The sequence below is a fragment of the Osmerus mordax genome, chromosome 2 (assembly GCF_038355195.1).
Source record: "Osmerus mordax isolate fOsmMor3 chromosome 2, fOsmMor3.pri, whole genome shotgun sequence".
NCBI lineage: Eukaryota > Metazoa > Chordata > Actinopteri > Osmeriformes > Osmeridae > Osmerus > Osmerus mordax.
The window spans coordinates 10,794,992-10,807,665 of record NC_090051.1 but is presented as its reverse complement, the minus strand read 5'-3'; the positions used below and the strand labels follow the sequence as shown (position 1 = coordinate 10,807,665).

Here is a 12,674-nt window from a genome sequence, read left to right as displayed (position 1 = left end):
CACACACATACACACACAAGACTGTATACTGATGATTTTTACAGACAATAATGCTCTCAGTTCTGCCCCTGAGGAAATCACGTTCTTCCCTCCGTCTGGCGTAGCTCCAACAAACACTGTTTCCCCAGAGCTCCAGGAGAAAGAAAAACAGCAGCACAGTTTTCTTGGTTATGATCAACACTGTATAAAAGAGCGGCCTGGATAAACTGGTTAAGCAGGGGTCGGGAAAATACACTTGGAGAGGACCGGAGGATTAAGAGGTGAGGAAAAGAAGGTCTGCGTGAATAAGAATGATACATAATTAAACTAGAATATCTAAACAGCAGCTGAAAGACAACCAAGAGGACAAATGTCCTAGGCATGTGCATTGCTAGACATAAAGCTCTACTGGGGTACAGGCCCCTAGTCATTATACATACAGTTCAGGGACGTAACTTTTATATCATATATGGTAGGGACAACAATAGTTGTTGTTTTTTTTGCAATAACTTGAGCGCAAATACAGTTTGAGCTTCATGTAATATTATTCGTTGGACTCATGCTGTTATTATGTTTGAGTCAAAATAAGATGATTGGTTGGCCTATTATTTAGAAACTTTCTTTAGTTTCGTCATGTTTTCTTAGCCTACCTCAATTATGACTGTGCCGACACCTGAACTTCTGAAGTGGCTATTATAACAAGCACAGAACAACGCGTGGACATGGAATTCTGTGGCATGCATCCGTTTGTGTTTTCGGTTTAAACTGCATAGATTTTGAAGTGTTGATAGGGATACTACATTTCTTTTTCCGGGATTATTAATCAGTAATGATCAATTACTGGGGCACAGCAGATTTATACTGGGGCACGTTCCCTAGTAATAAGGGTCTTGTGACGCCACTGGTCCTAGGCCTGGGTGTTTGCAACAGAGCCCATAGGTGATTCCCTTACAGGCTCCAACTTCTACCATCAGACAAAGTACAACCGAAAGTATGTTTACTTGAAGGGTATAGCAGCAGTTGGCACATACGATAAGCCTTTTTTTCAGTCCAGTGCGGACCTCCGCTACCCCAACAATAAAACGTAATCGGCAGCCTTACTCTAACTGTAACTGCTCTGATGTTCTCCTCCCATCCGTGAATGCAGTGGCCCTCTCTGGTCAGCCGAGTGGAAAACACAGATGCAGATTGTGACTATAGGCATACTGCCGAGGGCTAGGGGAGACACATTTGTCAGAGGCGGATAGTGCGGTTCAGCTAACAGGTTTGTTCATTGAGGATGCAGATCACTACTAACGAACACAGCGCAGTGCCACGAACGAAGGCAAGGTGCTAACGTATTTTTAAATTATTTTATTACCCGGATCAGTCATCAATATGTGAATATATGACAGAGGCAGATTGCTGATTTTTGCCAGGGTCAATTAGTGGAGTAGTGTCCACGTTAAGGCTTGGTAGATCTTTGTGCTTCTATGGGGATTAAAACATTTCTTATCACACCTCCATACTGTTACTTAATAACTCGTATTGATGCTGTCACACTAATTTAAGACGTATTTATTATTTGAAAGAAGTTTACAGCAGGGGCTGACCACTAGACCCTTTTTACTGGGGCACGTGCCCCATAACATTTTACCTATTTACTTTATTAGTCAGTGCATTCATTTAGATTGATAATCCCAGAAAAAGAAACCCAGTATCATATTCAACACTTGTAAAATCAACGCAGTTTAATCGAAAACACAAACTGATGTGGCCCGCAGAATGTCCGCGCTCTTCTGTGCTTGCTATAATAGACACTTTTAGCACGCACACATAAGTCCGGGTGTCGGACTCTGCACGCAAGTCAGAATTGAAGTAGGCTAAGAAAACATCACAAAACTAAAGACAATTTATCAATAATAGGCCAACCTTATTTTGACTCAAACATAATAACAACAGTTATCCAACGTATTATAGCCTACATTAAGCAAAAAATTTGTTTTATTTGAGCTCAAGTTATTGCAAAAAATATTGTTGCATGCTCGCATTAACTATTGATGTCCCTACCAAATCTGATATCAAACTTGTGTCCCTGAACTGTATGTATAATGGAGGCCTGTGTCCCAGTAGAGTTCTATGTCTAGCAACGCGCCTGGTCCAGTAGCGGACTGGCCATCGGGAGCATCGGGAGAATTCCTGGTGGGCCGATATCAACACTTCTGGGCTGGAGGGCCGCTTGCCTTATACCTTTTTTAACTAGGCTACTAATAAAAATGTCGGCAGAAGATTGAGCAACACGGTCGTCCGGCCCCCATTTCCCCCAGGCCGGTTGGTCTATTTCAAATGAACATCTATGCAGCATTAAAGATCCTGTAAAGTAAATTCCATGATTTGCTCTCAGTACATTATATACGTGTGAAATGAGTTCCTGAAAGCATGTGCAAAGCGCTAAAACTTCGCACTGAAATGTGTAGTTAGATCGTAGAACAGTTTCTCTTCCGTTTTCAGATCAGGTTTTAATGGGTGGGGCCAAAAAGTTACCCATCTACTTCATTTCGACCCATCTACGTCAGATCACTGAATGGCTCCTCCTGCTGTACTGTTATTGTAGCCTACATCAGCTAGCTAGCCAGCTTCAGCATGTCTCCCTCCACCCGCAACTGCATCTTCCCTGGATGCAAAAACTTCAGCTGCGCTGCAACGCTATTTAATTTCCATATTGGAAAAATAGGTGGATTGATTTTGTGAAGATTTTGATTTTGCAGCGCGGAGCCGTACCGAGCATCGCCCTCCCGGCCGTTCCTCCTCCGGTCGCACCTGGACCATCCACCGCCGCCAGCAGTTCATCACTCAGTTCTGTGTGCTTGTTATAATTATACTAGATAACTTTTCCAGAGGTATCTCTGCTATGAGTTAATGCAAACCGCTAACTTGATATTAGGCTACTCGGTGTAGAATGATGGTATTTTGGTGAAATGGTAGCTAATGTGCTAGAAGTAGCCTAGTTGGAGAGCTCACTGTCTGCTGTCTCTGGTGTCAATTTTTACTGTTACAGCTCAGGGAAAATTTCATTTATATACATCTGTCATTGAACAAATAAATTCTAATTCTATACGGTTTTGTTCGGCTTGACATAGCGTCCATTATCTGGGTCGTAGGTAGGCAGCGAGGGGTGGAGCTTCAGCTCCTTCAGGCGACACGCCCCCCCAGTCTCAAGCAGAGAAGACTGCTGATTTTCTCACGATTTCAAAGCCAAATTTAACATACTTGTCTGTGTTTTTTTTCCATTCGAATTTGGATGGGTAGTTAATAACACATTATTCTGTGGTGGGGTGAACTTAAAACTTGTTTTCAATTCCACTTTACAGGATCTTTAAGTCTGGAAGACCATCAAACACAGAAAGTGCATGCATTGGCAGGGCAGCTGTGGTGGCGTAGACAGTGGCCGGTTCTGGTGGGCCGGTCTGGATCAAAGTCCAGAGGCCTATTTTTACTCCCAGTCCGTCCCTGGACTACAGTAGCCTGATATCCTATGACAGATGTTGCGCCACTAAATGTTCGATTAATTATTATAGGTTCAGTGTGCAGTCCTGACCTTTACATTGGGAAAGGGAAAATCGAAAATAGTCTACATTCTTGATCTGATGACAAATTTTTATGAATGCAGAATATTATCCACATAATCAGTTTCCTTGATATGTTACAGGTTCTTGATTGAACCCACACTGATCAAAAGAGGTTATGCAAATGCGGACATAATTTTCCTTTGGGTTTAGTCATTGCTCTACAGTCATTAGCGACTAAATCAATTGAGGCAGTGAACTGCATCGGCCTTGAGTCTGTTGGTTTATTCATCCTATTTTAGGTTTTATAACTCCAATTGACGTGATGAGGTTATGTAATATTTTGTTACAGCTGGTAAGACGTGGTTGACAATTTGTCATGTGAGCCAAGGTATGACTTATCTGAGGCCACTGCAAACCCTATGAGAGTGATGCAAGTCACTTAGGAGAGACCCCCACTTAGATTTTTAATGATGTTGAGAATGTATATTAAATAAATTGAAGCCTATGTCTTTTGATGCAATGCAATGAAAGATGCATTAAAACTACATAATATGCAGAGTGCCTTCATAGAAGACAGCGGTTAATAGTGCAAAACCTTGCATGACTACTTTCTTTTCACACCGGAGCTGCTGTTCCCTTTTTTAAAGGAAGAAGAGAATTAACAAAATGTCAGGTCTCACAGGGAGAATGTTTGCCCACCGGTATGTTGAGAAACATTGACCTGTGACAAATTAAATATTTTCCATAGTGCCTCATACTAACTACATACTTTGATACAGGATTATTCGAGGATTAAGTTACGAAAGTGGCTGTCGACCAGAGAGAGCACTTTGCGCAGTGAACTGGAACCATACCTGATAAACTGTTAAATAGAGTTATACCAGACTGGGAACATTGTTGGTCTATCTGGATCAACGGTGTAGCCTATACTGTTGTCCCACCAGAGTGGGTGCACTGTTCACCTTTAGGCCTACATAATGTTTAAAGTTTTCAGGGCCAATGGCTTTGTTTTGAACACACCAATACAAGTCCTCTGTTTTTGTGGTAGCATTTCAAATCAAAGTAGGCTTTAACAGGTAAGGGATTAGCAGCATTGTATGTCCCTCAAACGTGTCGGATGGTTTACAATATGAGCCCGCACGTAGGCGCGTTCATGTAAATATTCAATCATTCTGTCAGTGGTACTGCCAGGTGTAATGATCCTATTAAACCCGAGAATATCCAGTCCTCAACCTGCAGGAACCAGCCTTAATGGCTCTCACCTGCCAATCAGAGCAAGCAACAATGTTACACTACCATCGGGGGAAAAATGACTTCAAACCGTTTCTTGTTTGTGTACACTGCATGTCATGCCAGTGACAGGCACATGGCTGCAAATGATTGTGTGCTGTAGGAACACGAGGGATTGTGGGGGTTATTTAAAAGGAAAAAGCACAGAGGAACTGCCACATGACTGGGTATAAGGTCACATGAGGACTGCCGAATTATAGCCAGCAAGTGGTGGACTTCTTAATGTCTTTAAAATTGCGGCAACGGGAAGAAAACAAGAAAGAACACTGCCAAAAGACTGTTAATGGCTTGACATTAAGCCCAATTAAGTTTGGTGCTATAAAAGGAGAGATTTATGGAAATGAGAGGTAGTTAGGCATCTTTCCAAAGCAAAGTTACTGCCACCGACCAGAGCTGCATGTTAATATGGAGAGCATGTTACTGTGCAGCTGCACAAATGATAGTTTAACTGTTGATAATTTGAGCCTTGGAATATTAACAAATATCATGCAGCAAATAACTTATTGTATTGAGGGCAAATCTGTGCCAATGGGAGAGTAGGTCTGCACAAGACACAAACATGAACTCATCCATCATAAGCAGACAAGAAGTATTGCACATGATGTGTTGTAAACAGTAAATCCCATGATAACTTAGCTACATTATTCTTTTTTGCTCTCATCCTAACACATTAACAAACTAGGTTACAGGTGCCAACACAATAAAGCTCTTTTGTTGCAGTGCCATGATACTGCTCTGTTTCTCAACCCTGGTTTTCCCTCCTTGTGGAAAGAAAAAGCTCCTTGTGGAAAGAAAAAGCCAGCTCACTTTTATCTGAATTTGGTGCAAGAGGTAATGAAAAAAAACACATGATCACTTTGCAAACTTTTTAAGAAAGAATTAGAAATAAAAAGAATTAGATACAGTGAGAGAGAAAGAACGAGGGAGGGGAGAGAGAGTAGGAAAGAGTCAGAGATAGAGATACAAAAATAGTGGAGGAGTAGAGGTAGAGAGAGAGTGTGTCTCTGAAGCTAAGAAATTAATCATTTGAGGCTCTGCCAACAATTTCCTTGTAAAATGATGGGAGACTTGGTTGTGTCTCTGGGGACATGGTTTGTGAACAACTTGGCGTTCCCATGAGAGCCATAACTCTGAGATTCACTGCTGCTTTCTTTATCTCTCTCTCTCCTTCTTTCTCTCTCTCTTTGCATTTTCTAAAGTTGAATCCCTCTTTATCTTGGCTTCCGCATCAGATAGAAAGGAGGCAGAAGAGGCTTAAGTATGTCAATGAACTGGGCTAAGTCATCGATAGGTGCGGCTTACCTCCTCAGCCTCAATGTGTCAGCTGTGAAGAGATTAAACCAACCCTTACTATTAGTACACATCAGTCAGAGAGGTTCCTCAACATACCTCTGTCCTCACACGACTGTTCAACCTCTTGGTCAGAGGTGAACATTATTTACATGTGCATACAGCAAACATTATTGTACAATTTCTTGACCCTTTGCCTTTAATTTCAGACCTACAGTACCCATGGGAAAATGTGTCCAAACTTTTGACTGGTACTATAATGGATGTGTTGTTTTTGTACTATGAATGTCAAGTCTCAAAATGACCGAGGTGGCCGTTTCACAAAGTCCTACTGATCAGGGCCTGAATGTAAATGTCATGCCTAAAACCTATTTTAAAAGATCTGCCACTGTCATTATGTTCTTAAATCCAGGAATTCTTGTATACTTGGCTTTCAAGTAGATGACTAATGCCTTATCGACATACGTTCCATACACATGGACGCCCTCTTTTAAAGTGACGGCCACTTGTCACTGAAGTCCTCTTTCTGTTGAGAGACCCCCAGCCTGTGGCTTAAAACAAAAGGCTTAAAACAAAATGTAAAAAATGCTGTGATAAAGTCCAATTAAATTTGAAACCCTAACTGATGAGCCACATGTTGAAGTTCATAGGCAAGTCAAACATTATAGGGTTCTGCCCTAATTACAGTTACTAAGAGTGTAGAACAACTTTGCTCTATGGAAAATTACAACATAGGCTAAGCCCTCTCCGTGGAACGCTGCAGTCGTCGTGGCTTTGATATCTGTAACAGCAACAGAGATCAGAGAACTCTTGCGGACTGCAAATGACGGTGTGTGTCGTAGGCGGGTCTCATTTAACCATCTGACGGCTCAAATCTGTGTTGAAGATAAAAGTGGCTTGTTATTAGTACTGAAAGTGGCCTATAGCCGCTGTTGAAGTAGGCCTACTCATAACTTCTATTGATATTTCGCTGTTGTTCCTCTATCTTTTCGTCTGATTAACCCTGTCATGTAATCCCGCAGTTGTCTGATTCGTTCATTATACAACTCACAATTTTTGGACCAAATCAAGTGTGTTGTTTAGGTTTGTGCGCAGATGAGAGGCAGACACACAGAAATTAGGCTACATGTTTTCCGAAAACACTCTTGTCATGGGCTGTACAAATATAGTTGCTTCTTCAGAAGTGCTTTGCGTAATTGTTTCCAAACATTCCGCATAAAACACGTGTCGGCTACGTTGGATTACTCTGTTCAACACTGAGGCTACATTTTAGTTTGTGGGTGTCCATGTCCCACTTTTTTGTAGACTTATGGCTCAACCATCCAAGATCAAACTGTATCCAACATAATTGGGTACTGTAATAATCAGTACAGGTATGTCCGGGTCTCTAGCTTTGATACACATCCGTAATAGGGGTGAGCATATTTACATTTAGTCATTTAGCAGAGGCTCTTATCCAGAGCGACTTACAGTAAGTACAGGGACATTCTCCCGAGGCAAGTAGGGTGAAGTGCCTTGCCCAAGGACACAACGTCATTTGACACGGCCAGAATCGAACCAGCAACCTTCGGATTACTAGCCGATTCTCTAACCGCTCAGCCACCTGACTCCCATATCCCTGTGCGTCAGCAATGTGATGGATGCCATCATGTTTATTGTGACATCTATGATAGAGATTCGTTTCTCCTCAAGGTCTACACCAGATATGGAAAATGCTACACTTTCAACGGGAACAAAACAACGTCTAAGAAAACCAAGCAGGGCGGAATGGGGAACGGGCTGGAGATCATGCTGGATATCCAACAAGATGAGTATCTACCCATCTGGAGAGAAACAAGTACGACACATACGGATATATAAATAAATCAGTAGATCACACTAAAACCTGTATTGAAGAAAATGTCCTGTGGAATGGAATATGTCTTCAATGTCATCAGTCAACAACATGCATGCCCCCCCCTTCTCTCTCTCTCTCTCTCTCTCTCTCTCTCTCTCTCTGTGAAAAACATATCAGAATTTAGATTTAAAGGAAGCATGGTTTTGTCAGAGATGTGATGGTCAAAGCCAGCTTAATGGAAAATGACTGAAACGGAAGAAACAGAAGTTACAATAAGCATCCATCTGGAGAGGATATCTGACTGCCCTCCATGCTCTGTCCATTTCTCATCTCCTTTATTTCATTCCTGCTATCTCTCTCTCTCTCTCTCTCTCTCTCTCTCTCTCTGTCTCCCTCTTTCTTCCTCTCTCTCCTTCTATATTTCCTTCCCTTACTCTTTCTTCCACTCTCTCCCTCTATCTTTCCCTCCTTTACGCTTTCTCTCTCTCTTACTCTATCTCCCTGTGTCTTCCTCTATCTTTCTCTGATCACTCACTCTCTCACCTACCCCCCCCCGCCCCCCTCCTCTGATCCCTCTGTGTGTTGCTCTCAGACGAGACATCGCTGGAGGCTGGGATCCGCGTACAGATCCACAGTCAGGACGAGCCTCCCTACATCCACCAGTTGGGCTTTGGAGTCTCCCCAGGGTTCCAGACCTTTGTTTCATGTCAGGAGCAGAGGGTAGGTAACCTCCCTCCTCCTCAACCCTCCCTTCCCTTCTAATAAACCCCAGCCCTCCCTTCACCTCACCCAGCCCTTCCTCTCTCTTAACTTCTCCCCTAGCCCTCCCTTTAACTCATCAGTAGCACCGTCAGGGGGGGGGGCAGGGGGCCACCCTGCGAAAATTGCTGGCCCCCCACTGGCCCCCCCATCGCGAGTCGCATATTGTCAATCATGCAGATATATATTTTTTTTTTCATGAATGGAAAACAGGATTTCAACTTCACTGTAGGACAAATCAACCTCAAATATAATTTTAAAACATAGCCGATCGAAACCACAGTCTAGGTTTGAAACATTTTGTCATAGAAATCCACGTATCTCCACACTCAGATCCTGTCATGTATCTCCACACTCTGATCCTGACACCCCTGTGTCACCCCTCCCCCCACAATATGTTGCACTGGGGCAGGTGAGAGTGCAGTCTATAGCCTAACGGTACCTGGAAGCTGAGGGATCTTATCTTCGATGAAGGCTAGCCCAGTTGGATGCAGCTAAGTGCAGATACCAAGTTAAAGAAAAAAGATACCAAAAGTGGTTTGGGCGTAACGTGCAATAAACCAATCATCTCACATTCCCTTTAAGAGTAGCCGCGCTTGTTCCATGGCGGATTGCTATTATAACGGCGGATTTGCCAGGCGCATGGCAGGAGCAGTTCACAGCAGAGCAGTTTGTTGCCTACTCATGCTGCTCATTCAAATTCTTATTCTTATTTTTATATATATTTAAATAGTTTTAATTGTTATATTTTTAAATTGTTTAGTTCTTAGGAAATTGCCACAATTGTTACAAATCAAGTTCACATACATAGAGATTTCTCATGAAAATCTTTTAAAATCATTGACATGAAAAAAGTGTAACACAGCCATACAATAAATCAAAACTATGTAACGTAGTTTCTCAGGAAGAAGACCCTGGCCTCGCCAGCAGTGCCCACGGGCCAACCTTGCGCCCTTAAAATAGCATCTGAATAATGCGCCATTGACTTTAGACTAAATTTTTCCTGGTCTGTGGCGGAATTCTTTTTCGGAAACTGCAATATAGCACCAGGGAACGTTTGCGCCGAAACACGGCTCCTTTTTTCGCTGGACCGCCCCCGGGAGCGCAAGGTCATTCCCTAATTTACCGACGTGCGTCTGTGGAGGGAAAAGTCCGCTTTACGTCGAGTGCAAACTAGGAATGATACTTGCGTCGTTGACAAAGTCAGTTGTGCTGGGTGCAAGATAGGGCCCAACGTGTTTCTGGTTGATGAGCCTCTTCGTGCTCGCGGTTTTGTTATAAGCAGTCACAGATTTACGTGCCATTGATGTTAAGCAATAAAGTTATTATTACAGAAAAACCTCTCTGCGTAGTGACTGAGATCGCTACAATATCTAGTCAACCTGTTGAAAACATTGTTGTGTAGACATAATAGATTTATTTGTACGTTTTTATTTCAAGTCTCCACCTTCGATGTTTCAGTGAGTGCTGTTGGCCGTGTTGCGTCTTTGCTCCACAGCTTCGCTTGTTGTAAACCAACTAATCAGCGCGCAGCTCATCTATATATTCATGAGCATACCATAAAAGGACAAAACCTAGCGTTTCATTCTAGGGCTATTTCACAGGATACATCAGGAGGCATAGAACAGCACCCGGGCCATTTTCAGCCCAACCAATGTTACATACCTAATGTTACATACCCACACTGTTCCTTACGGAGACCGTAAGGAACAGTGTGAAATACCCCAAAAACCCAGTCAATGACCCCTCTAAACATTGCACTTAAAACCCCATTGTTTGCTATGGTACGCAGTGTGCGAATTACAGGGGGGTTTGACCCCCCCGATTAAGGCTCGGACCCCCCCAAAAGAGGTAAAAACCACAGGTCGGGGGGGTCGATACATTTATATATCGTTCTTACCTGTAATCGTAAATATCACAACATAGTTACCATATTCATTCAATAACAGGTTGGCGATACACACAAATGTTGACTTTATGGCAGGGAATGTTGTCGCGCAGAGAGGTAAGGCTTTGAGATGTAAATTACAAACAACCTTCTCTACCACAACACTGGGCCCTCGGTGTAATCCCCAACAACTCAGATGAACACACAGAAGTAGCAAAAATCACTATACTTTATTTGGTACAAAAATTCATATTACAAGGCTTTGGTATGGTAAACTCCAAGAGAGCATACAACGTTGGAATAGGCCCAAATGTTCCTTGTGTGGCATAAGAACCGGGTTTTAGGATGGAACCAGCCCAAAGAAGCCCTAGCCCCTCATTAGCCACCTGCTGCCCACGAAGTGTGCTGCCACAATTAGACTCTCCTATGCACTGCAAACTGTCACACCCACCCAATGACTAGACTAAGAAGCTCACTGCACTCAATTAGAAGGCTAGAATATTGCACTACACCGCTATCATGCGCACACGTTAAAACCAAGGTCTGCACTTCACACTCTCCACACAGGGTAGGCCACAGGCCAGGCGCCGGGGTCTATCAGGCCACAGTTTGGATTTATTCCGACCCCAATCCCTACCCTTATCCAGTTAGTGGAACCCTCTCCTGGGTTCCACTAACTGGATAGTTAGTGGAATCCCACACAAGCAAGTAATTACAAATATTTATCTAAAATATAAATGGAATTAAGGTCCGCTTCCCATGGAAGCAACCCCTCCCCCCCCCCCCCCCCCCCCCCCCCGGTAGTCAATGCCGCTGATAGTTCAGCTCCAACCTCCAACCTCAAAGTTCAGAAGCAGTGTCCTCGTCCTAGCACCGGCAGTTGGTCACCAATAAAAGTGTCTGTTGTAATCCCGAACCAAGTCGGCACTCCCACACCAGCTTGTGGATAAAAGTCCACTATAGCCCGAGACGATAGCTGGAACCTCCGATGCTGTTGCGGTCTGATGCGTGTCACTCTTCGTAACTAGCAAGATATAATGGTAGTTCGGTTAGTACAGGCCACTTAAATAACATGCTTTTCACCAGCTTAAGTTGTGGAACGTCCCTTCGTCCGGCGGTTCTCATTGCCACTGGGGTTGTAGCGTCCTTCGTCTACCGGAATCTCCCTCTTCGTGCTGCGTCCCTCTTTTCTGGGCTTGTGCGCCAAGCGACCACGCCCCCCTCCGGAGTTGGCACCTGTTGACAATCATCCAACCCAACACTCCCTCAACCAATTATCCCATCAACACCTTATGACCCGCGACATTACCCCCCCACTTTACCAGTGGTCGTCCCGACCACTACATTTGCCTAAAGCGGATAGGCCGCATCCCAAAGTTACTACGGTTGGAATGCCGCAAGTTAGTATTAGTAGGAGCTACCGGCTGAGTTTCCTCCTCTAGGCTGCCCCCATCAGTGTCTAGGGTGGAAGGCTCAGGTAACAACAAGGAAGCAGTTGCAGGTGCACCGAGGGCTGAGGTTGATACTGGCCGGGGCTCAGGACTAGTGTGGCGAGACTCACTGTCTGGGTCAGGGGTAACAATGTCAGCTTCTTGCTGCTCGAGGATGGAAGGATCTGAATCCGGGGTAGGAGGCTCAGGTACTAGCAAGGAAGCAGTTGCAGGTGCACCGAGGACAGAGGTTGATACTGGCCGGGGCTCAGGACTAGTGGCGTGAGTCTCGCTGTCCGAATCAGGGGTAACAACATCAGCTTCTTGCCGCTCGAGGAAGGGGGAATATGGATCAATCCGCCGGGTTTCTTTGGACTGGGGAATGGAATAAGACAGATTAGGAGACAATAGCAAGAAGTCCAGCGGGAAAACCACTCGCTCTGGGGGACATGGTGACGGAGGAGTCTCCGCCTCCGAGGGGCCTGGGGACGGAAATATGTCGGCCGGACAAGGCCTGAGATTGTTTCGGTGAAGGGCACGGTTGATCTGGATGTACCTGGGAGATAACTACAAATGGCTTGGGAAACCATCGGGGGTGCAAGCTTCCCTTGGGCCCTTCTTCTAAAGTTTTGGGTCAAAACGCGTTCACCTGG

At 44.1% G+C, this 12,674-nt stretch overlaps 1 protein-coding gene across 1 annotated transcript in view; it reads left to right on the top strand.

Annotated features, from left to right (window-relative positions):
- The window catches only part of asic4a (acid-sensing (proton-gated) ion channel family member 4a), a 99,213-nt gene that overhangs the window by 70,607 nt on the left and 15,932 nt on the right, over positions 1 to 12,674 (top strand). Inside the window, exons 2-3 of the mRNA XM_067254954.1 lie at positions 7,800 to 7,944; positions 8,537 to 8,664. Coding sequence (XP_067111055.1) covers positions 7,800 to 7,944; positions 8,537 to 8,664 — 273 coding nt within the window. The remainder of the gene's footprint in view (positions 1 to 7,799; positions 7,945 to 8,536; positions 8,665 to 12,674) is intronic.